General features: G+C 40.4%; 1 protein-coding gene across 2 annotated transcripts in view; it reads right to left on the minus strand.

Annotated features, from left to right (window-relative positions):
• wscd2 (WSC domain containing 2) overlaps positions 1 to 26312 on the minus strand; it is a 34491-nt gene extending 8179 nt beyond the window's left edge. Inside the window, exons 1-7 of one of the 2 annotated variants that reach the window (XM_026342866.1) lie at positions 25828 to 26312; positions 9916 to 10232; positions 9305 to 9706; positions 6330 to 6444; positions 3563 to 3747; positions 1621 to 1742; positions 1366 to 1540 (exon numbers count right to left, since the gene is read on the minus strand). In XM_026342866.1, coding sequence (XP_026198651.1) covers positions 1366 to 1540; positions 1621 to 1742; positions 3563 to 3747; positions 6330 to 6444; positions 9305 to 9695 — 988 coding nt within the window. In that variant the 5' untranslated portion in view covers positions 9696 to 9706; positions 9916 to 10232; positions 25828 to 26312. Of the gene's footprint in view, positions 1 to 1365; positions 1541 to 1620; positions 1743 to 3562; positions 3748 to 6329; positions 6445 to 9304; positions 10233 to 25827 lie in introns of both variants that reach the window. The other variant, XM_026342867.1, reaches the window with a different exon arrangement.
• Between the last annotated feature and the right edge of the window lie 548 nt (positions 26313 to 26860).

Consider the following 26860-nt stretch of genomic DNA (forward strand, 5'->3'; position numbering starts at 1 on the left):
CTGTAATGATGTAACTGTAACATTTGTAATTTCTTTAATTTACTTTAGATTTTTAAAAAGCATGATTTGTGATTCATGGTTGAAGTGTTTTTCACTGTGCATCACATCATAATAAACATATAAAAGTGTCTCCACTGGTAACAGACTGTTAAGTATTAATAACTGAGGAAGGAAACCAAACACTTAAAGCTTTCTGCTATGACAGACAGCATAATAAAGACAACTTGCTTGCTCAACACAGCATAAAATATGTAAATGAAGCTGTGCATCTGTATGTTTCTTATTTAAATTCATGCTGCCTCACCAGGACTACTGAGCTTGTCTCCGTTTTTATTTTCCCAGTATTAACTATCAGTGCTGTGAGGCTTTAGAACAAGGTAACACACCTTGTAAATTGGCTCTAGCCGAGTGTGTGTGTGTGTCGAATGTTTTATGTATTTTTGACCTTTGTCTCTGACTAAAAGTTGCATTTTTAATGTCATGTTTTCTTTCTTCCTCTGCAGTATATCTCCAGTGCCTCCTCTTTGTGTTACCATCAGTTTTTCCGCCTTTTTTTTTTTTTTTTGTGCTTCATTGACTCTGGCATATGCAGCATCCACACATATATCACCAAAACAGCCTCGAGCAGTAAATAACAGATCATTGATGCAAAAACACAGCTGGGTTTAAGGAGACGATGAAGCATAATCTTTATGCTTTGCTAACAGACAGACCATAAAAATGTCCACAGAGGATCCACAGAATAATGTCTAACTAAAAACATTTAAGTGTCTGCAAATATTAAAAGAGAGAAGCAAAACACAGCCATTTTGTGTCCAAGTAAACATTTTTACAAATCAAATAGGTAAAAAAAATATAAATAAAAGTACATTTAAATATGTCTCTATTTATGTATAGAGAGTTCTGTTACTTTTGCAATCTAGGGCATAAAAATGTCCGCCTGATGACCTGATGACCTTTGTTTCACAGAACAAGGGGTGCTGTGGATGCAAAGGCAGGCTTTGACTCTTTGAGTATTTACCGGTTTACAAGTACTGCAGATGAAGCTCTTCACACTTCATGCAATGCAAACATGTAAATGTGGTCTATGGTATTTACACTGGTTTACACTAGATATGTCCATCATTTGAATGTGGAATGTCTACAACTTCCTTAAAAAACAAATCCTATCTGTCCCATCTTGTACTTGCATTTCATGAAATGGAAACATTTTGTCCTGTGGTACTTTGCTTTAATGTTTTTCTCCATGTCTTTGATATTTTCCTTGCCTTGTATCTCACTTGTAAGTCGCTTTGAATAAAAGCATCTGCCAAATGACTAAGTGTAAATGTAAACGTACTGCTGTTACTGTCGCCAAACTTTTACCTTGAACCTGCGTCTGGTAGACTACAAAGTACTCGTCGTTACCGCAGCTCTCAAACTCTTCCCCATGGCAGCGGTGGAGACACATTTCCTCGTCCTCCAGCTCATGAAGAGAGAACAAGGATGTTGGGAAGCCACAGTAACATCGATCTCCAGCCAGGACGGCCAGTGATTTCTCCTAAAATACAGGTGCTATTATACACTGCACACAGACTCACATGCACAGCTGTTCAATGCACACATCGAAAGACCTCTCACCCTCTCCGTGCACATGTCCACACACTTGTCCACAGACATGTTTTGGATGACAGCGCTGAACGGAAGTGCCAGTGTGACATTGTCTGGCCGGCGGAAACACCCTTTGAAAATGGCGCTGCCATCTGAAACAGACAGAACAAACCAAAATGTTATTCACCAACATGAAAAAAACTGCTTCTACCAGCTTGGCCTCTGTCCACTGACCCCTGGTGAAAAGAGCCCACCGGGACTCTCCCAATGTCTAATGAGGTCATGACCTGCCCGTGGATTGTACCAATGCAACACTCACATCTCTACAGCATGATGATAACCTTTACCCCCAGATCCTCTCTTCACTGTGATGGATAGACTGTATATAAGTTCAGCAGAGTTTATAAAGCAGTTTATCTTTAGGATGAGGTTTCACAATTGTATTTTTTTTTTTTTTACTTTTGCAGCTACTGGTAAATTGCTATTATTGCATGTAAATTAAATCATACTAACAGGACTAATAGGCAACAATTGGTTTTCACCCTTCAGCCTGCTTAGAAAAATAAATCAAACTAAACAAAATGAGAGGTTATTGTATTTATGGTTGGTAGTATTTCTTACTGTGCATTACGTCTAATAAAGATTTACTTCAAGCTGTCAACGAGTCAACATATGAAACTGTCTCCACTGGTAACAGACTGTTAAGCATTAATAACTGAGGAAGGAAACCAAACACTTAAAGCTTTCTGCTGTGACAGACAGCATAATAAAGACGACTTGCTTGCTCAACACTACATAAAATATGTAAATGAAGTTGTGCATTTGTATGTTTCCTCTTTAGGACTACTGAGCTTCTCTCTGTTTTTATTTTCCCAGTATTAACTATCAGTGCTGTGAGGCTTTAGAACAAGGTAACACACCTTGTAAATTGGCTCTAGCCAAGTGTGTGTGTGTGTCGAATGTTTTATGTATTTTTGACCTTTGTCTCTGACTAAAAGTTGCATTTTTAATGTCATGTTTTCTTTCTTCCTCTGCAGTATATCTCCAGTGCCTCCTCTTTGTGTTACCATCAGTTTGTGCCCTCACATGTGGCACAGCTTTGTAAACCAAACTCAAATGTTTTTTTTATCATCATAGATGCAAAAACACAGCTGAGATTAATCCTGAAGATGAAGCATAATCTTTATGCTTCGCTAACAGACGGGCTAAAATGAATAAACAGAAAATATTGACTGACTAAAAACATTCATCATGTGTCTGTAATTATTTCTAAGAGCAACACAAATCAGCTGCCTCAACACATTTCCTACATTTCCTCTTTGATGTTCTGTGTAGGGCTCACATGATGGCAATTAGGGTCAGGGGTGAAAACAGAGCACACTCTGCACTTTTCCAGCAAACAGGGAAAAAAAGCAGAAATGAAAATAATAAACAAATAGCACTGAAATGGAGCGTCGAGATTCAGCAGTCACTTTCCACATACTAAGTCTACAAATATTTGCAGTCAATTTCTAGGAAATAGACAACAAATGAGAAAACAGGAAGAAAGAAAAGGTGTTTACTTCACTTTGTGGCTGAGACTTTCTTAAATCTCATTGCAAAAGGTACCAAAGTACATTACTTTACACTTCAACACTTCTGATAATTAGCCCCTCCTTCCTTTACTTCCTCTGTCCATTAGCAGGTGTAGTGACCGCAGCCAGCTGGTCTACAAAATACTACAATAATAAATATATTCCCTCAAAACATAGAGTGGCCTTATATTTCTGAATCTAACTGCAACATGGTGCCTGTTAGTTCAACAGTATGCTCTGTTCAGGTCTTACTCTCACTTTAACATAATTAAAAATTTTACAAAACAAAATTATGTTTTTATTGACATTTGAGGACATTATTCAGATTTCAAACGTGTTTGCTCGATAGCACTGTGAAGCCCAGGGGACATTTTGTTGTTACAGAGTGTCAGACTCACAGCGGCGTGCTGACTCCTGGCTCAGCTCCAGCCTGTAGATGGACAGCCTGTTGGCTCCACCGCACAGGTTGCTCTTCTCTCCTTTACACTCCATGTTGCATTCGCTCTCTGAGGCGTTGGGTGCTTGGATCTTGTGACCACAGTAACACTCAGCTCCAAACTCCAGGCCTGCGTACATGTAACCTCTGGACGAAAAAAAAGGGAAAAGGGATTAGTATCATTAGTAAAGGAAGTGTCATTCAGTCATTATGTGTCATTAATCAGACAGCATGTTTTTGTTGGACAAACGAAAGAAATGTGAATCTACACACTACCCAAAGTCCTCAAAACACGAGATTCATAGCGTTTGGTCCCGTTTTGGTTCGGTACGCGTTCTCACCAGGAGGACCGAACCAGAGTTCGCTAGATGATGCGGATTGAGACCACCTCGTTTTGGGGGTCTCGGTGCGGTTGTTTTGCTGCGCACTCGAGTGCGATTACCGTGTTCACACCGGACAAAACGAACCGAACCAAGAGGGAAAACGAACTTGAGTGCGATTTAATCGAACTAAGGTTGCTTTCACACCTACAGGATTTAGTTCGATTAAATCGCACTCAAGTTCGTTTTCCCTCTTAGTGCGGTTCGTTTTGTCCGGTGTGAACACGGTAATCGCACTCGAGTGCGCACTAAAACAACCGCACCGAGACCCCCAAAACGAGGTGGTCTCGATTCGCATCATCTAGCGAACTCTGGTGCGGTCCTCCTGGTGGGAACGCGTACCGAACCAAAACGGGACCAAACGCTATGAATCTCGAGATTTGAGGACTTTGGGTAGTGTGTAGATTCCAATTTCTTTCGTTTGTCCAACAAAAACATGCTGTCTGATTAATGGAGGACAAACGTGGAGACGTGAGGAGGTGAAGTGTCTCACAGACACCATGTCTGATGACTCTGCAAGCGATGTAACGTAATGAACAATAATGAACGGGATGATCGATCTGCATTAACATTTATAGTTAAATCATCTCTCTCCTGTCACACAAACGTACAGTAGAACAAGACTTTATCTTCTTCATTAATTTACTTTTTATTTCCAGCGGCAGAAACAATCTGACCAATAAGAGGAGAGGATGTTCTCACGTAGTTTGAAGTGACGTGTTCTGGTTCGTTTGGATTTTTACTCAGTGTGAAACGAAACCAAACCGAAGAGAAACTGATACAAAGTTACAAAGTCATCAACTGATTCGGACCAAAGCAAACGAATTAAGGTGGGAAAAATCCTTCGCAGGCAGGTATCAGCCTGAGCAACCGGATAAGCTGTAATCAATAAAAAGAAAGAAATGATGCGCAGAGGATGGTGAAGTGAAGATGGCACTTGCAAACATTACTCTGAAATAACATCCCCCTTTTTGGTGATTGGAGATGAGAGAACTTACACATGCTGTGAAGCTCTAAGGCAAAGCCAGATATAAACGAGTGTAGTATACTTGGTAACTGAATCCATCACACAGGGTCTCTTGTCTCCTTTCTACTGCTCATGGAGGATTTGACTCCCAAGAGGCCTTTCGGATGCAATTAGACATCTAACACAGCCCTCACACAGAACAAATCCCCAGAGCTGTCAATCAACTAAAAACCTCTGTGTGCCGCTATGTGCTGTTGCCCCTCATTTGTTTGTCTGTTGTTATTAACTGGCTGCTCTGGGAGAGGAGGCGGAGGCAAGAAGCAGGAGAAGGAAAGGGCTGAAAACTATCATCTTTCTCAGCTCATGTTCTCCTCTCTGTGAATCAGTGATGGGTGGAATGCAGTGCATTGAATAGAGCTGTGCCTGGTATTCCTTAGGGAGGGAAAAAGAGGTGAGAGGAAGGTAGCGAGGCAGCAGAGAGGCAGGATGTGAGGAGACAGAAGACAAATGGAGGAGATGAGAAGAGAGATGATGAGAGTTGTCCTTCAGATGTCCTTGGTTTCCATGTTATAACCATGAATAGGCAAACAGTGAATTCTGAGCAGATTTACTGTTGTTAGTAAAACCAAAAGTTGAATTATAACAACCAGTGTTTAAAATGAATGTATGAGTGTGTCAGCAAGTCTCCCTCTAATTTAGATGCAAAAAAAAAATACTATACTGCTACAGTATATGACCAATATGGGAGAGGAAATGCTGATATAACATCCTCCACTCCTCTAGGATGGATTTCTATGGATATTTAGATCTATTTAGTTTCATTAATGATGGTGGATGATGAAACCTGTCTCATAACCACTTTCCAAGTAGTGAAATTCTGTTTGTGCATGTCCAGCATTAAAGCTGAATATCAGTTGACATTACACAGAGTTCTTCTTTATTATGTTATCGTGCCATTATTTCACTGTGGTATGTTGCAGGTTCATAAATGTATGTGTTTAATCGTGTGTTTGGTCAAATGTTGGACCAGGTGGTATTCCATCTTGGAAAACAATATGTGCAACAGGAATAGGAGATTAACAGAGGCAGTTCACTTTTTGCCCCAAGGCCATGCAACACATTAATCCAGCCGTGGTTGGATGGGGTTCAGGGAGGAGCACTGCAGGCCAATATACACAGAGTACATCACTGTGACAGGACTGCGTTGGTCAATAACTGATCATCAGATCTAACTTTGGCTTCACCAAATAAGAAGCACGCTCTAATGACCAGGATAAGTGATTTTCACATCAGTTCAACGCTTAAGTCTCAGCCTGAAAATGATCACAGAAAAAGGTGGATTTATAATGAATGGATGCTTTTGTGGTTTGCTTTTATCATACCTTTCTGCACAGTTGTCCTGGCAACGAAATACAGTCATTTTTTTGTAGTCAAAAAAGGAAACTCCTCTCAGTGCTCTTTTCTGGGTGTTGTCAACGTAGCAACCGATGTATTTTGCTGGAAAAAAAAGACAAATATGTTTGTCATGTATTCAGAAAGGCCAACACTTTAAAAGATAAATTACACAGATATAGATGTTGCATGTTTCTAGCATGTGAAGACACTTCAGATACTACACAACAGTCAAAGTCATCTTTGAAAAAAGCTTTTTCATCATATACGTGACAGCACTGAATACTATCTCTAACAGTATCTCCTTCACAAGCTCACACCGTGTAGCAACAGAGCACATGAAGTCCACTCCAAACTGGGGCAGAATCTTTATTTATTTATAAAGCCACACACCCCCTTCTAGTGGCCTGTAACTGTAGTGGCAGGCATCTCTTGAATTTTTCAGAAGTGTGTGGGGGCTGGGCTCCAGTGAACCTCCGCAGAGGAACACAGTGAGTGTCTGTTGCTTCTCGTTGAAATACTGTCCTCCTGCTTAACCATGCTGCATGGGATCTACTGTACCTTTGAAAAAACAAACCTCTTACCATCTGTGCAGTGCTCTGATCCTCTGATAATAGCTAAATGGGGGAAACATAGAGTCCTAGTCCCCTGCATTACTTTAATTGTTATGGTCAGGTCATGTGGCGTGCTGCAGGACTCAGCTCCTCCTCACTATTGCTGAGCTGGATAAAAATCGGTTTCATGATGAATGGAAATGCTGATTTAAATGAAGTTGTGGCTCCATTTTGAATGTTGTATTTCTGCTTAGCATAGCATGATGGTAAAGAATGAAACTAAGTATGTTACTGACATGTCCATAATATTATTAGCTAACACCAACCAATCTTCTGCTTCTACCTGCTGAATCATACTAACTCCTACAGTGTTTCATATTTAATTTACTCAGTACAGTAGGCTTCTGTGCTATTGCACCACACTCTGTAAATGTTTGTCTGTGCTGTGGTCTGCATCTTATGCTGCAATATACCCTCCAAATGAAATTCAGAGCCAGAGAGAACGGGTGCATTTGCAGTAAAAGGTGGGGTGAAAAGAGTCCCTTAACCCAAACATAACAGGAATCTCAAGATGATAAAGACTGCAGCGTAATGAGTGGTGCTGGATGAATGAGAGCAAGCAAATTTGCTTTGAAACTATAAATAACTAATAAATAATGAGTAGCTTTAATTACTCTATCATCCCGCTCTGTGAGGTTAGCGTTTCAGAGAGGAGACGGTGGGGACGGGGATTAGATGAGGCGGGGAGGACTGAGCCAGACTGATTTGATCAGATAACCCAAATCTCAAATGTACATTGTAAACATGTTTGTTTTTCAAGCTTTGGATTAAACAATGCACTGGTTAAAAAAACAGTTTCTTTATATGCTGCATTGTAACATACAGCTGGTTTCAATACTGTACTGTGACTCAGAGCCTTTGTAACTGAATCATTTATTTATTTTCTCTCCTGGTCCAGTCTTCTCCAGGCTCACAGTGTTTGCTGCAGAGCAGAGTGGTTTAAAATCAGTTTGGCCATGGTACTGGCACAGACAGAGCAGCATCACTTATTCTTATCTTTCTTATTTATGGGCAGTTTAGATTCTCCACCTGCTAGCCTGCAGTCTTGGGGGAAAGAAGAACCCCACTCCACCTCAGTGAAATTATAGAAATAGTACAGTAGTTTTTTTATTTATTTATGATTATTCTGTGTGTATTTTAAGATGTTATAGATGCAATAAATTGAATCTCCCCAAACAATAAAGTAGTATCTGAACCAGATATTTATCACTGCAGAACTAAATATTTCTAGCTGATGGAATACTTAAACATACTCTGTACAACAATTTTGTAGTATTTGTCCTTTATTTTTTCCAGTAATTTAATCCACTACATTTATCTGACACTTGTTTACAGATTAGGTTTTTCATGCAATATATATGCTTATATAACTTAGCTTTAACAGGAGAGTAACTTCACTTTACTCCACCTTCACCAGTCACAGCATTTAAATTCAGTAATTAGTAATAAGTGAGCATTAAGACATCACCTTTACTGTGGGAGGAGTCAATCATATCTTTTAATCATCTAATTTAAACATTTGTAATTAAATAAATAAGCAGGATATTCCTGCTATTCAAGGTCTGATATGTCAAGTCCAGACAGACATTTCTCATGCTCACTCCAGTGTTTTGTTCATGCTTCTGTGGAGTTTATATGTAAACATTGGTGAAGGGATTGTCCAGTTACACAGGTTATAAAAATACGGATTTAAAAAGTTAATCCTGTGACTATGTAGTCATTTAGATGTTATGATTTTGCTGAAGCTGCGTGGCTGAACATGTGCTGAGCAGCACAAAGCAAAACTGCGGCACAGAAGGTGAGATCCGTGTCAGATTCAGTCTGAGAAAAGACTTCATCACCATCATCATCATCTCATTCTCTCAGGAGATTTTCTATGTCACCAATTACAGCAAGAAAATATCTGTCATCAAACTGGTGATTGTTTGCCAGCACATGTACGTGATAAATTAAACTCTAAAAATGCTAAATTCTTACAATTCATTGAATAAATGAATAAATCAAAACAATGTGATGGTAATTGTTCTAATAATAATTCAGATTTACACACTGAATAGTCATTAGTGTTGCAATACTGCAATTATTTTTGCTGTTGTTGGCACATATTGTGATTATTTCCTCAATTATTCTCCCAGTAAATTCCTATTTAAGAATTTACTGATCTGCATGTGTGCATTGCAGTGTATTACTGTCCTTTTTATTTTTAGAAGTATTCTCTGCAATAAAGCCAAATCATATCTTTTATACTTTGATTGGAGATCTGGTGAGACTCTTGTTGAATTAGAGAAGCTGCTCACTTCAAACTAACATCACTGCACTACTATAGAAAAGAATGTAATCTTTTAACTCACCTCTTCCATCATCCACGTCTTTGGCATTGCGTCCTTTAAGGGCACGGTTCCAGTTGCTGGTGTAGTCTTCCCCCCTGCTCAGCTTCTCCCGGCCCTCCTGTCTGATCTTTTTCATCCATGGAGGGCCATACCTCCGGCCAGACCTGTGCGTCTCCTTAAACACTCTACTCATGATGCCAAGCCCCCTAGTATCTGACGGTGAAGTCCGGCTGCCCATCTCTGCAGCTACTACAGAGCCCCGGCGTCCTCTGGCTCCGGGGCCACTGTCCCCGACAAAGCCAGAGTGCAAGAAGACAAGGCTCCCGGCAGTCAGGTAGAGGAGGATGAGGGAAAAGAATCGGACGGGTTTCCTGCAGAAATAGCGTTGTATCTTCAACAGAGGCTTGGCCATGCTGGCTCCCCCTGCCAATCAGACACACTCACCGAGTTATGAAAATTCATAAAGCAGAAGGATCAATACCAATTCTCTCTGCTTCCACCACACTGGGCAGCAATTAAAATCAATGACAAGTCAATCAGTGAGTCTTAATCCTGTATAAATTCATCCAAATAATAGCATGACTTTCCAATCATGTGTGCATCTTCAGTCTCACGGTGAAGGTGCTTTTCACCTGTGTGCTCGGCAGCTCTGTCGATCGAGTCCACCTGAGAGTCTCTCTGCACTCCCGCTGACAGTCCAGCCCTGAGAGCAGGCTCTGGAGACACAGCATGAAAGGTGAGTGGCTCAGAGTGAAAGATGATCGCTCAACACTGCTTTCACTCCGGTTATCAGTCTACAGAGATGCCACACCGGTACCACGGCGGCACTTTCTCCCACACTGTCTAGAAGGAAGAGGGTTTATTTACTGGCTGAGCTGAGATCCTTTTCCCTTTGTGCAGCTGCTTATTCACTGAGACCATCCAGGAGTGAGAGGGCGTGACTTACCATCTGCAGTGGAGACACACACAAGTACGAGAAGATAAGTACACACCTGAGTACACTTTGAAAAATAACACGAGCAGATTACAAAAGGATGAAGTCAGGTACAAGGAAGTGCATCTCTCTTTCTTCCAAGCTTCAAATTAGAGTCACAGAAACTAACCATTTGAACAATATCACTGGTTATAATATTGTTACCACTAAAGCTGTCTTCATTATTTTGTCTGCTCTGCATTAAAGAGAATAATAATAATAATAAAATAAGAGAAGCAGTAAAAATAGAAAAGTTTCATATCAAATTTCAAATGTATCTTTAATGCATTTGTTTAAGCTGGAACAGAAAAACAGGAACACATTTCTACCCTGTGGTTTATTCGCTCACGTTTCTGGGAACTAATGTGGGTGGAAACTGAAAAAAAAAAAAAAAAAACATGTTATACAAGGTGAGTGAAAATGATGATCGTTTGTGTGAATGTGTTGCAGTAAAAGGGAAAACAGGCACAGGTGATCAGCATTAAATGTAAAGAATATACCACCAGCTTTACTTCTTTTCATAATCCTGTTAACACTTTAGACTGATTACTTTGGGGAAGGCTGAATCCAGACTTCCCCAATTCTCGACAACTACATTCAAAGGCGTCTCTGTTCTGAGATGAGTCCGAGAGGCAACTATTGGAAAATGTAACGCAACACTCCTCTGGGTCAGGAAACTTTCCAGGGCGTTCAAGGGGACATTCGCCCTTGTGGCTCTCTGTCTGCCCTGTGGACAAATCCACAGAATACTTGTCACCTGAAACCTCGGTGGCACTACAGACCCCCTTGGCTTTCCGCCCCTCTATTTATCCCTCTGGTGTGAGAAGAGTCTGGGACCCGCAAGGAGAAATGGACCACAGACTGCTCATGTGCTTAAACCCACAGTATCCAGGCACAAAGACAGTCCTCATCCTGTCTGACTTCTCAAACTTTGCCTCTGTATCCTTTCAGTAACCTCTAAACACCAGACAAGGATGGTTTTCATTACTGATGACTTAGTCAGAGTTTTAATTATTTAGTGTTTTGTTCATTTTAACATCAAAATGCTTTTCCCAGGTCAAACTAGGTTCCAAAATGACAAACACTAAAAGGTCTGACACATAAATGAAGGGTGTTGCAGCTGATGAATCAAAGTAAATCAGATTAGTGAGGTTCACTCCCAGGACATAAAAACCATTAAGAAGTCTCATTGGCCCAGCTTTAATAGTTTCAAAGAGTCACTGCTAGAATGGGGTTAAAGAGAACAAACACAAGTAAAAGGGATAATTTACCATTAACCATTTGTGTCTGAAATACAAATAATTCTCCTTTGTTTTGTCACAGGGATTCACATAAACGCAGTTTAACAGTAACATTATATACTATTATATTTGTTTCTGGCGCTCTACAGCTGTATAAACAATATTGAGATGGAGCTCCTGCACTCTCTCTGTACCCATGATGATGTTTCAGCCACATGTCAGCATTTTACACCCTGTTGAAGCAGAAATGATTCAGACAAGCTAGTCTTTGTTCCAAACTGAATAATTTGTTGGCTTTAGAGAACAGTACCTAGGTTGGCTTCCCAACAGGGTTACAAGGTCTAAATAGAAAAATAGAACCGCATATTTCAACACACCTTCTAACTCACTGTCGATGAAAACAGTATCCTGAAAACGTGTAGTCATCCCATCAGAATGTAGGTCCTTGAAGGTTATGAGGAAACATGCACAAGAGAGCGTTGTTTTAGGGCTGTGTGTGGACAGGTGGTGTTATGGTGGCTTCAGCTAAAAGTTTATGAACAGTCAGGAAACAATATGAGGATAAAAGTGACACGTAGCCACTAAACCTCTCACAGATGCAACAAGGCCACACACAGGTTGATAACTCATGTTAATTATTCATATCCACCCCAGTTATAAAATTGAAACTGAACTCTAGTCGTGGATAATTTAAGTTTCAATGACAGCAACAAGGGCACGAAAGGAATTTTGTGTAAACATGTTAATATTTGTCAAGCATTACAGTTAAGGCTGAAGGTAATTTTATTGCCATTTGGTCCTAAATAGTGAATGATTTAAAATTCCAGAGCACATGCAAAATGTAAGTTTGTGGTCATAACAGCCACAAAATCTCATTTAGTCCTAAAACTCGAACGCAAGGATAAAACTCAGGCATAACATTTGTCTACAGACAGAGGAAGAGCAAACTCAAACGACAAAACACAGGAAGTGTTGTAAAGCTCACAGTTACTCAAGTGGAGCAGACATGAACTCAGTGACTGACCATTAATTCACATTCATATAAAATGAGCCAGCACATATTTAATCACAGAGAATTTGGAGGCGGAAAACGTCAAAGTTAATCTCTGCTGAGCAGGACGACAGCCAGCTCTGCATGTGCTGCAAGCAAATGAATCCACAAGTCGGTTCATAAATATTCTTCTCATTGACCTGGGACATGGATAACAGAAACAAAGATGGGGTCAACTCTTTGACACCTCCCCTAACGTTTGAGTTTCTGAGAGAGAGAGAGACAGCAGATAATTTGCTCTTCTAATTGTATCGTTTATTTGTTGTGTTTTAAAGGAACGAAATATGTGATACGAGATCAAAACTGAAACTACAAAAGCATTTGTCTAATTTCTATCTTCTCAAAAATTTATGAGTGGGATATTTCGTCATGACAGATAAATGATTCATTTTTGTTACTTTGCTCTCTAGTTGTAATCAATTTCCATTCCCTCATCTCCCGATTGCCAAAAAAGCATTCTTTGAACTCCATTGTGGGTGAGGCTTTTTAACTGTAAGACCTCTGATTATCCAGTGCCAAACTCCCAGCTGGATTCAATTAGTTATGATTTCCTCTCATGGTCGAAGATCACTTTTTTGCCTTTTGTGTTTTAACGATGATCAAAGTTGAGAAAAGTTGAGAAAACACTACAGAATGGTTTTATGCCATGTTTGTCCCACAGTAAAAACAATGGTGAAAGACATTGACAGTAGGTTTCTAGAGGGACAAAACACACACTATACATTCCACACGGGGTTGTGATAAGGACGGTCTGTAACAGTAGCAGGAAGCCGAGGTTATCACCATTAACACTGTAGGAAAGGAAACCCGCTGGAGTCTTCTCTCTTTGTCTATTTTCTAACTCTCTGTTTGTTTTACGTGCACACACTGTCAACTCTGAGTCCTGTACTGTACCACACTGTAATGTTTCACATTCTTCAGCAGCAGAAGGGTTAACAGCGTTAGCCGCAGCAGCCCTGACCCTCCCCTCACCCTGGAGCCTGTCTTTCCGCTCTCCTGGTGTGTTTGGCCTGCCAGAGCACATTAACTGTGTTTGTCAAATCAAATCAAACTAAAGATCACATTCCTCCCCTGGTAATAACTCTGACCATGCTTGCATTCAAGTTTACGCAGGATGACGTTTAATAAGCGTCATCCTCAAGTCCTCAAGTTCAAGAGGAAAGAGAGAGTCACCAGAAAGCATCAGGGCTGTCAAGAGCATCTCAAAAAGAATTTGATGAGATATTTTTACTGTTTTTAATACATACATAACAGGTCCATTAATATAAATGGTGGTGCAGGTGTAACAAGAAGGACAAGATTTTATTTGAGCCAGGAGGAAGACTGCAGTCCACACGTAAACTGAAAAAACTCAACTAAACCGGTTAGATGCCAAACTTTTGCTGCTCCGCAGAACAGATTCAGGCAGCTTGCTCAGCACAGATGGCAACTCTTAAGAGTGCATGACCCGTGAAAACTGAAGTGTGAACATGGCTGCTTCAAATAACAACAGGATCACGCTGGCAAAGCAGTTTTCTTTGCTTAGCGTTTGGCAAAAGTTACTACAATGTGCGCCACTGTTTGGGCTTCCCATTTTCATGTCAGCCATTTCAATTTAATCTGTGTTTGATCTAAGTGTGTGCCAGCATTAGTAATTGGCTTTTGCCCAGTATTTACTGGTGGCCACTTAAAAGGAAGCTCACCAGCAATGATGTTCAAAGAACTTCTGAACTGTGACAAATTATATGAAGCTAGGGACAAAGTTTTAAAAGTCCCGGTGAGCTTTTTGATGGAAATTGCTTCTTTTTTTTATTTTCTTTTAAACCAACAAGGTGATATTGAGCAATTTATTACAGACAACATCCACCTCTGCCTCAGTGAAATGTGCCACTTCCCATATTCTGTAATAAAGTTTCTATACATGTTATTTGGCTATTTACATTGTTACAAGAACCTTCATAATCTGTCATGAAATCGTGAAAATGTCGAAGCAACTTCTAATAAAAGTAAACAAACCTGCACTTTAGTGACTGTAGACTCCACTCTCCTTTCATTAACCTTTCATTATTTTCCCACTGAGAGGTTAATGACACAAGATGTGAATGTAATTTCTTCTCATTGTACTTGTATTTGAGATTAACTGTGCAGCTTCAGTTTTGGCCAGCAAATAGTTGACTGGAAATCTGTCTGCCTGCCTAGTACAGACTCCTCAAAGAGGAATAGCTGCTGACCACAATCAAACAGTCTAATTAAAGAGGTTTATGTATAAAATACAGCACAGCTTTTCCAAAACACAGTCAAAACATTGTTGGTTCTAGATGTGTGTGAGAATGGATTAGCAGGGAATATTTACAGTATGTTGTCTTTTATGGTTATTTATTATATATTAATTTCAGGAAATGGTGTTACTGTAACCGTATTCAACACATTGTTTTATGTGGATGCTTACAGAATAGTTCTTGAATCTTGCTGTCAACTCTTGAGTAAAGCAGCAATTTTATCACATTCACTTCCCAGATCTGCCCATCTGGCTATAATCATGGACCAACGCGTTATTAGCTTATCACAGATACTGCAGTGTAGAGATAGCTAATATATGATTGAGTTTATTTGCAAACAGTGTTGCTATTTATTCCTAGGTTCACACACAAACTCTAAACAAGACCTAATTTGAAAAAAACACATTTTGCCAGGTGTTTGGGCACAAGGGTCAAACCAGCGTTGATTGTAGTATGTATGAAGATTAAATCAGCCTTTTCTCACAAAAACAAGTTTTCTGACAATTGTTAGGATGTGTGATACGTGGGTTTGAAATTATTTTCTGCTATTTTTTACATCTGTTATAGTTATGACACTGTTGGCTTACTACCAATGCATTTTGAGGTTGAACCGGCCCATCACAGGAAGAGTTTTTAAGCACACCCTATAAAGCTTAGAAATTAAGCTCACAATAGCAGGAAAAGGCTCATTGTAATCCTGATAATACTCAGTGAATTAAGCTCAGTGCTGACCTTTTTCTCTGAAAGAGAAGAGGTAAATTAAAGGGTCTAAAAAATTATGTAATCCTCTACTTTGACATTCATTTCATGCACAGTAGCATTAATCCATAGCTTTGTAATCAAGGGACTAATGATCATGAACGTTCCCAGTATACTGTACACTGATGAGCACCTGACAAAGTCAGAAGGAACAATAAGCTCCTTTGTGATTATGGACACAAAGCAGCAGAGTTCAATTATGCATGAGCAAAAAAGACAAATCAATTGCACCAGTCTGAATTAGCACTAGTTCATCCAGAGTAGTTCAGCCATTCAGTGCAGAGTATGTTTGTCAAACTGAAAGACTGCGGGACAAGAAAATGAAAAAGAACGGGAGGTCTTTGATTATATTGGGGAGAGAAATACTGAAAAAATGGGAAAGACAGTTCTGACACTAATGATGTGTCACAAAGCGCCAAACAGAGAGAAATATCCCAGATTCCTATTGTGAGTTTCAGACTAACCCTCAGTAGCTGCCACTCCCATATCCCAGTTGGCCACATAGACGGACATTCGAGAAGCAATCACTTGAATCGGTCCTCTCTAATGGCTTCATAAAAGAAGTAATTATTCTGCAGTGGGGAGGTGCTGTCAGTGGGAGATCAAATGATGTCTTCCACTATCCAACCCTAACAAAGCTCTTCATTCAGGGCCTTACAGAATATCTGCAGTTGTTTTTTTTTTTTAAGCAGAAAAGAGCTTTCCCCCCTTCTCTTCTCCCACCTTTACTGAGCACAGAGGATCTCTCTGCTTTAATTAAAAATGAATTCCCCCAGCTCAGCTGTGCTGTGAATTTCAGTCCTCTCTGCTTGAATAGACTTAAGAGGGGATTGCAGAGGGTTTCAGCAAATGTTTAGTTGGTGAGGAGGAGGAAGGATGAGGGGAAATAGGAAATGCCTTGGTATGGAACTTCAGGCAATTTTCAACAGCACATCGTTAAGATAACTGGGAACGTACAACACGGGCAAATAAATCTTTTCAGAGAAGAAATTCTGTTATTTATTAACTGAAAACAAAGCACTTTGTCCATGTTGAACAATGAGGCAAATCTTATTTTACCAAAAATGTTCTCAGTACTATCAACAAGTGAGTGTTTGGCTCAGCTGTGTTTGAAACTAGTTGTTATTAAAGATTTTTAATGAGACTCTGTATTTTCTATTTGCAAACCTAAACTGTCCTGCTCTAAAACAAGCTCTAAGTATATTTCTAAGTATAAGTATAATTTCTGTTTAAAGAAACAGTTGGTTACATATACTTTTCTGCTAACCATAGTCTCAGGAGTGACACAACCGGTCTCCTTCAAAACAGAAATGTAAAAAAAAAAAAAACCTAGAAAGCTGCAGACTCTCTGAGCCTAACTGCTGCTTGCACAACTGTTGTTACATTTCTGTTTGTATATATGTTATCCGTGTATCCATATGTACTTCTGTAAGATCTGTGAAATTAAAGCTAACCACATCCTGCCTCTAAATGCTTCTCTAATAAATATTTTGATGTTGCTATGTAACTTCTGGATGCACCAAAAAGCAGCCTTTGGCTAACATATGCAACGCGTCAACTTTATAAGACAATAATACATCAAAGTACAGCTCGCTGAGGTTGTTTAGAGCAGCTCACTTTTCAGTTTCGTCCGGTCTGCTGGGCAGAGTACGAACAGAAAAAAACAGGCAGGTGCTTGACAGTGCAGTGAGAGGGGAGACAGACCATCTACTGTAGGACACCCATTCAAGCTGCTGTGTCAATGAGCACCCACTTTGCTCGAGTGTCCTTAAGCAGGAAGCTGAATCCCTTAGTTTTCTGCAGCTAACCCCTCACTCTAACCTTCCACATTGGGAGAGGAATAAAAAGAGCAGCTTGTAATTATTTTAAATAAATGTGTGCTCAGAAGCTCTGTAGTAATAGTTGCTTTTGAAGTGAAAATCTCACTTTGCTTTTTCTCCTTTTAGAAACTACAGCGCGATACAGTGGACCTCAGAGACGAATCTTACACAGATGAATTCATTTTCGCATTTTCAACCCTTTGCCTTGTCGAATTCATTGTGGCTTTCAGCTCACTGTCAACCATCTAAACAGATTTTGACCAGTGTATATCCTTGGGAGATAAGTCTGCTCCATTCAATGCTGGGAAAAGACGGGATTAGAGAGGCTACTAAAGATGTTGTCTGGAGTAAATCCTCTCTGCAGCACCATATGCTCAGATCACTTGAGACACTACAAGATCCTGAAACTACAAGCTGCCATGCCTGAAAAATATGGAGGTAATCAGATGTACCCAGTTGATATCATCACATATTGTGGTGATATTTTCTTCTTTTCATGATCTTAAAAAAAGATTAAAAGTACGGTTCTAGTTGTTCTAGCAGTTGTTTAAACTTAACGTCTCCTACTTTAGTATACCGTGTGTTTTTTTCTGTCACCACCCACATTATGTATAAACACCCACCTCAGTATCTTCAGCATTTAAAAAGTCTGAATGGGAAATTATTGCAAACTCAGATGAAGAAGATGAGTTGGAGAAACGTAGGCGTAATGGAAACTGGTCTTGATCACAAAAGAGCAGACGTCACAACGTCACAGACTGGTACTTTCTGACTTTATTTTCCTTTACTAAAATGAAGATGAAAGGACAACATGTGAGCACTCTGCTTGCCCGTCACCAAGTGTTGTGTTGTACACAAGCTCTTTAGCTGTTCATGGGGAGCTGTTCAGTGTGCACAATCACACAGGGCAGCGAGCTGGGTGCAGTGGTCTGGATGCATTCATTTGAGGAACATGAAGAGTGTATGTGTGCAGCAGGATGTTCTGTAAGCATGCCTTGCAAAATGTGTAGTGAACCGTGGACCTCATCAGCATCACGCAAATCTGCATGTAAAGGTCGAGCAGCACCAGAGGCCGGCTGTCAACATATCGTCTCCAATTAAACATGAACATCATTAGAGGCCCTGATGCTCACACGTCCTATTTTTTAAATGTTGTTGTTGATATGTGTTGAAGTCATTATGTCTTCACTGTTGATACCCTAAGCATTAGACATGGCAGTACCATGACTGTGCATGTATCTAGCTGACATAAACATGCTTACGTCTGTACTACTAGCTGGGTTTAATATACACAGCTCACAAAAAATAGGATCTTGATGAACAAATTATTCAAGTTGATAATGTTTACTAATGTACGCTGTATAATTATTTTAGAAGAAAATGACATAACAGTGGTCGGTGGAAAACAAAATCATCAACCCACGGAGTTAAGAACTGAAATCACAGGCTCATCCACTCTCTCTATCTACTTCTGACAACATCTGGCCAGGCTCCTGGGGCATCTCCTCCCAGACCTGGATCAGGGCATCAGTAAGCACCTGGACAGTCTTTGTTGGTACTTGGTAGCAGCGGCACCTCCAGACCCTCACTTACAGGGTGCTGGGCTGTGTATACAGGTCATACTAAAAGACATCGGGCCGTCATGCTACTCTCATGAAGTCTGTTTCTGACAGTTTGGTCCGAAACATGAACACCAGTAGCCTGGCCATTAGTGTAGAGCTCTCACAGTGCTCCTCCTGTTCCTCCTTGCACAGAGGAGCAGATACAGGCCCAGCTGCTGGGTTGTTGTCCTTTTATGGCCCAGTCCAGCTCCCCTGGTCTAACGGTCGGTCTCCTGGTCTCTCCTCCATGCTCTAGAAACAGTGCTAAGAGACACAGGAAATCCTCCTGCAGTCACACATTTAGAAGTGTCATCACAGTGAGCAGATACCTGTATATTTGTTGTAGGTAAATAAGTCTGTGTTTATAAGCTCATGTACTTTTTCTATTTTTATTTATTTAATGCAATTGTTATATTCTTATTATAAATTCAATTGATTCAGTAATACCTTATTATTACTGTATGTTATTTCCTTCTACAATGTATGTAGGAGACTATGTTTGTTGTCCTGTAAGAATAAACTTCTTTATGTTTATTTAATATTCTCTATTGCAACATAAAGAATTTGAACACACTGTGTGAAAACTGTCATCAGCTCGCAAATGAACATGAAACATAAGGAAATTGAGAAAGGCTGACTTCTGCAACAAAGGAAAGGTTACATGTGGTACATGTGTATACGCGAAGTAGTATAGTATACAAGTGTGCGTCTGTGTGTGGAAACAGAAATGGGCAAAGTATCAGGGGACTTTCTAACAGACGCTGGCTATGGGCTCACAGGATGGAGCGAGCCCCAGTACTGCCGCTTCTCTCAAGATGAATAAAATATGACAAGCACATACAGCAATGTTTCACTGTTGCTGTGATGCAACATCGGACAACATCTCTGAACCACGACAGGAAAGAGAAGGGTTGTCTCTGTACTTTCTGTGAGATATTGAAACAGTAATCTATGAAATAGCAGAGCAGGGTGACAGTGAAGTATTCACTTAAAAAATACCTCAGTCAAATAAGGACATGACTAGATTTATTTAAATGATCAGTGACCAGTTCACTCCACTCCCCAAAACATACATTCCCTCTTCATTGGTTAGGGACATCTTACCATGCAAATACTTATGTTATGTACTGTGCTTATGTACAACTGATACTATCTGCATGAATAAATAGCATAGCCATAGTAAGTTGGGTAAAATTACAGTTTAAGAGTTATTTAACATGAACAATAGTCTAGTTTCTTCAGCAAGCTGTGATTATAGGAGGACTGATATTAAATATCATCAAAAGTAGACATTTCAAAAATAGATTTTGAATCGATAAAACCATCCATTCACATATTTATGTACATATGCATATGATTGGTTTGATGCTGATCTTTAGTATATTTACTGTTACAGTAAGAAGCCGCCATCAAGTTATGAAAGGACACAAGACACAATCTCCCCAATCTCCCAAGTCAGTATTAAAGCACTTTATCTCCACATGCAGGCAACTGAAAACAGGAAGTCTAAGCCATGGTCCTAAAGTAAATCTGACAAAGGCAAAGTTTTTTTATCATTCAGTCTTATATTATTAAACTATTAAATGAAACCATCCCATCTAGTGCTGAGGTACAGAGAAGCGGTGCCTGCAGTGGTCCAACAAATACAAAATTGGGAATCACTGCACTGCAAATAATGCAGCCTGTGTTCTGGCCTCAGTGTAACAGTGCAGCCAGACCGTGTTAAAGTTGCTGCGGTTGACTGAGGAGAGGGCTGAACTGGGAGTCAGTGAAGCGCTGAGTGGGACCTCGAGCTGAGTCATCCTGCCCCTAAGCAACCTGGGAAAGACATCTGCACTGTCACAGAGCGAGTGGGGGTGATGAGGGTTGACACGGCGTGGAGATGGGCTCATGGCTGACCAGGCGTGCTTCATTCATTGCATGTGATAGTTCCTCACAACACGGCCAACCTGGGCAGCTTTACTGACAGATGGAGAATATTAGTGCTGCGGAGGAGCTCATGTGTGCGCTCTGCTTACCGCCAAATTCAGAAAAGTAGCTGATAAGGGGATAGACTTAGGTGCTCATCCTGCTCGCTACTGGAAATTAATGGAACAGCATGTAAGGCTGAGTGTACGAATGCTAAGCCCTTACTGTAAGGATGGATAAACAAATACGGCTTGGTTACAGTTGCACATTTTTCAGATGAAATCCCAGTAGGTGCAATTACTGAGCACATTACTATTATGAAAACATGTCTCTATTTAACCTTTAATGGCAGATTCCCAGCAGTAAGCAAAAGTAGTTTATTCACTTAAAAGCATGAGGATCCTGTTATTCCATGATAATCGCAGCAGTAAACGCGTGGTTTCGGGAGGAACAGAGGGATGATTTGGCCAAGTAGTTCATTTTACAGCAACCTGAAAAATTTCTCTAGCAAGTGTGACAGCCCAATTAGGGCCTAGCACGCTGAAAGGAGATCTGAAGCTGCTGCTGACACTGACTGCACAGGCTGACAGACCCAGAGGGGGCTCCACTCCTTCTGATTCTTTATCACACTGGACTCCTGCTGCTCTGTAGTAGTATTGTTAGGACTGGGCTTATCAAAATCTCCTGACATCCTCTTTAAAGAAAAAGCCTGTCTAATTCTTCCCACTGCAGTCTGGATGGATGTGTTTTCACAGATTGACTAACACTGCCTGAAGTGATGTTCCCAACGCTGAGAAAACACCACAGGGCACCTCACTAATTTGGATGTAATGTCTAGTTTATCAAACTAATAAAGCTTTAAAAATAATCCTCTAAATGTTTCCCAGCCATCGTTCTTCTGATCAATTGAAAGAAAATTATTTTAGTCAAATTCGGTAATTTCCAATTATCTGTTTTTCTTCTTCCTTCAAATGTATAAAAGACTTTATTATGAGAACTAATTTAGTCGAATAAAAGGAGCTTTAGTTTAGGGTCAAGAGCACTACCCAAAGATAAATACTTCTCGGACTAACACACAGGCAGCACTGGGATCATTTTGTCCTCCGGTTTCCTAAAAGTGGGGTCGGTAAACTACATTTCTCTATTTAAAAGCTCAGTTGTTGCCAGGTTGGAGCTTTGTTGGTGCAGCAGGTACAGAAAACAGAGCACAGCAGTTTAACACCAACAAAGGCCTTTTTGTGAAGTAGAGATCAACTTGAAGAAAGGACAAGGGGGTCTGCTACTTGAGGTGAGCAATTACAGTGGTGATGTGATAATCTCAGCCACTGGCAGCATCTCAAGGTCAGCCGTGGAACACGGAGAATGTGGCTTTTATATTCACAGCTTCCTCCTTATCTTTCCTCCTCATCTTTTTTCATTGTCTCAGTTGCTCCTGTCCCCCTCTTCATTCTCTCTTACACACATACAGTGTCGCGCCTCCTGACTCCTCTGAGCACTCAGTGTCGGACATTCACACAGTTACGGGTGAGTTTGATGGTGCACAGGGCAAACAGACAGTGTTCAGACTGAGGGGAGCCAGAGCTGATGCCTTTGGAAGGAGAGTGAAGATTTTCAGATAAATATTGTAAATTATATACCTATAAAAAAGAAACATGCCACTCTTTGATTACAGGAATTATGTGTGGATTCATTTGTGTAGCTGAAAAAATGAAACAAAAGGTCAACAAAGTGTTGCACCTTGAGGAGAAGTTAATGTTCTACATGGTGGGATGTTACAGATATCCAAAAATGTATTACCAGATTATTCCATTTGCACCAAAGGAGCATTATATATTTATATATATATATATATATATATATATATATATATATATATATATATATATATACATATATATATACATATATATATATGTATATGCTATATATGGTTTCCAAAGAGAGACAGACACTTGGACAGAATAACAGATTCTTTGTTGCACCATAATAATTATGTACGTACATCCAGTGTACACATAAAAATGACAAAATGATGATCTGACTCTGTGGAAATAATTAAGTCTCCATGTATCCAAGGAAAATACATTAAGGATGGCCTTGCGTTTGCAGCCCATGTGTGTGCCAACAGATACACACACACACAATCTCACGCCTCCCATTAGCCTCGGTTGGATTAAGCTACATCGTTATCCTCAGTAGGGTGTTTGTCTGACACAAAAGCACGAACAGCAGGTCTGGTGAACTGGCTAATTAGCTTGTCGTCATCATTCATTCTTTGTCAGTTTGTTTATTTCCACCTAAGTTTGAGTCTGACGATGTGTCATGAAACACACCTGATAAATGAGTGAATGCATTCAGTTAAGATCAGTTTGAGGTGAAATTTAACCTTTAGGTTTTCACAACTTCGTAAGATGTCTACCTCCCGGTATTATCCTAGCACCTGTCTTGGCAGTGATTATGTGGATACGTCTTACGGTAGAGGTCCAGTGTTGTGAATAATCCTGCTATAAGCTGAAAATCTGGCTGAGATGTGTGTGCAGCAAGGCTGACCCGCTCCTTGGAGCTGTGCGGCTGTAACAGTTTTAAAGTTGATCCTTTTTCGAAAATCACATTTTCTTTTGAGGAAAGAAAAATAAGTTATTGTACAATATAATAAATTAATGTGTAGCCTTTGTGTTTGAATTTACAGCAGTAAAAACCAGATTCTGATCCCTGATGATGAATATGAAGCTAGTATTCTGCTTTTGAACGTCAGACGCTATAAACAATCTCAAGCCTTTAGCACAGCTTCAGTGAAGACAGCACAGTATTTAATGCCAAGCTATTTTTGTAGAGCTCTAATGAGGCTCTTGACATTATTTCTTGACAGTGATATATCAGGAGCAAGTAAACCATCCAACCTACACACCACTCACACAACACCACTGTTATGTCACTGTAATGGCTGGCACGAGCATGCAAAGTGTAATTCCTGTCAGTTCCTCTGGTGATCTTCAAAGGCCGCAGCCACTGGATATGATCCATGGCACGTCCCTGACGGGTCACCGGGAAAATGAAGAGATAAGCTTTGGAGGAATTCAAAGCCTTCTCACTCTGCTGCCGGCCACCTCAGTGCTACACAAAGGACTTCATATCTGAGCCACTTTCAAGTCCCCTTCGACAGCCACAGCTGAGCTTGCATGTGAAAAATGTCTCTGAAATTCAATATCAAATTTATGAAAATATTTTTGTTTAACAATTCAGGCTTTACGGCCACACTGATGCTCCAGAGGGGTTGTTGTTGGTACAAAATGCTGCAACACTGCTCATGTTTATTTACTAGCGGCTGGACAGTGTAGAGATCGCTGCCCTCCATGTGGAAGACTGGGGTAGAAATCCTGGCTGTGGCCTACCTCCAGTAGGGTTCCTTAGGCAAGACCTCTTACCCCGCCTTTGCCTTATAACACACTTAAGATAAACGTGTCTGGTAAATCAACAATGCTATATCACATGAACAGCATCCCCTCACTCTTGTGTGTGCAAATATGAATACCATTTGTTGACATATTTCTCTGACGCTTGTTCACTTCTGCCTCAGGGGGGGCTGAGCTCATGGGACAGCAGAGCCGCTATTAGAAACATTAAATCTATGTGACTTAATTTTTTTAAATAAGCGTCCACAGATTCCTGCCCAGCACCGCTGAAACTGCTATTTTAATGTGATGTAGGTTCTTACTGCCAGTACGTTTAATCTGAATTAGGAGGGAGAGGAGCTTTAGTTTTTATTTTGTGCAATACAGTGATGTTCATGATATTGATCCATTGAGCTTGGTCTAGATTCAGTAGCTATGAAGTCAGTGCCATGCTCCTGCTGCAGTAACACGAGGTCTGTCATGCTTTATGCTTAATGTCACAGCGATTGCTGAAATAGCTGCAGTATGAGCAATTAGCCCCATTCATCAATTGATTTTAATATCACTGTGATCAACGTTACACACCCTAATGTTCTTCTACTTCACACTGAGCAGGAGCTGGACTACAGTGATCTACACTACACCAAGGTCATCAGAAACAATGACGGGGCTAAATTTGTATAATTTCATTAAAATTGAAGTTACAAGATGTGGTTGCACAGCTGAGAACACATACTGTTTTCTGTACTGTGAATTAACTGTTGCTGCTTCTCTAATAAAATCTGTGAGTGAAATATCATCATGCAATAGAGACTAAATATTGTACAAGAATAATTAATTTCCTGAACCCATGAAATAAACAAGGTGAGGAAATGCAAGTTAGATTCTTGGATTTCCTCACCTGATATGCAGCTCTGAAAAAAAAAAGTTTGCAGGAGGCGTGAATGGAAATCAGGGTGTTTAGTTTGTGGGCCACCAATCATGTGCTGAGCAGAGAACAGGGACACCTGAACATCTGGCATCATACAAACATTACAGGTGGAAATGTCACAGTTCAGCTCAGAGTTCAAACTACTGCAAACTACAGGAGCCAATCAAAGGCTTAATCAAACCCAGTGTAGCGTATGGACACAGACAGGGCTAATTAGGACACTACATCTACTCCACTCAGGTATTTTTATCACCTGAGACTCAGTCTGATCAAAACATACGGCCTTTAAATACACAAAGCCTAATGCAGGCTCTCTTCTGCTTTCCACTTAACAAGTGGCTGTTTTTCTTTGTTCATTCACAAACGCGAGTGATCATTGGAATAGTTAATAATTAAGATGAGTTCTTTGAAAAGCGGATTTCTGGGTTTGTGCTCTGGTCTTCCTCGGTGATGTGAACCAGCAGTGTTCATGGAAGTGCAGCTGCACAGTGAAACCATCGATACTTCTGCAACACCGACACACATATAACAAACCTCTGTGCACATTTGGTAAGATATTCTCCAGGTCTTTATCAAATCAGGGACAATATGCGGGACGTCTTTGTCTTACCTCAAACAGGATGACTGATGATTTGATGTTGCAGGTCATTGGACGCAACTTAGCTGTCGAGCTCAAGCTCAGACATGATGTTTCATCTCCACGATCATTCAGCCAAAGATGAACGGCAACATGCCTTTTTGCTGTGTTTTCACACACACACACACGGCTGGTGTTAGTTCATCAATCCCATTAGCTCGCACAGTGTCTCAGTCCTGTTCAATTCTACTGGACGGTGCCGCAGATAAACCGCTACACGCTTCAAGCGGCCGGAGGAGGAGGGAGTAATGTTAATGGCCCCGCAGGCTCACCCGTCTCCATCGGCCCCGCTGCGACACTTCCCTCTGCAGTTCAGTCGCTCCAGTCATTTGTTAAGGTCACAGTGTGGATTTGGTGCAGGCGCTGGTTCCAACCTGGCTTTTCTGTCGCCCGTCCGATGTGAAGGCTGCTTGACGCTGCGGAGAGGCAGCGCTGCACCGTGCGCCCTGCGCTCCCACACGGACCAACAGCACTGCCTGCTGTACTTAAAGAGACACAGCAGAGCACACGGAAAGGAGGGGGCTCAACCAGCTATTAAAACACTGTTTCAATACTTTTCCACCATTACTGTGTTTGTTTAATGTGCGTTCAGTAAAGACATGAACGATAAAGGCTGGTGGTGTAAACATATTATTGCGTTTGTTGACATGTGTGGTGCTGATGAAGATCATATCTCATGACCAATTTATGTAGAGATCCAGAAAATTTGCAAACGGTACCGTTACTTTTTCTTGCGACAACACATTTGTAGTGAGTGAAGTAAACAACATTAATTTTACCCTGCAGATATTAACTGGGCAAATTCATCATATATGTGGTTTATTGTTTAACAGTAAACATCTGCCCGCCTCCTTTTCTTTCTGTACAGATCCACGTTACACGTTAATAGACTACATCATTGTCATATATCAATTTTTATTTAATACTCAAAGGATGTTTGTCTATTTTGCATTCTAATTTTAATCCTGATTTCCCTTTCCCCTCCAGATATTTATCTGCAGCACAC

Source organism: Anabas testudineus, chromosome 9 (assembly GCF_900324465.2).
Source record: "Anabas testudineus chromosome 9, fAnaTes1.2, whole genome shotgun sequence".
Classification (NCBI taxonomy): domain Eukaryota; kingdom Metazoa; phylum Chordata; class Actinopteri; order Anabantiformes; family Anabantidae; genus Anabas; species Anabas testudineus.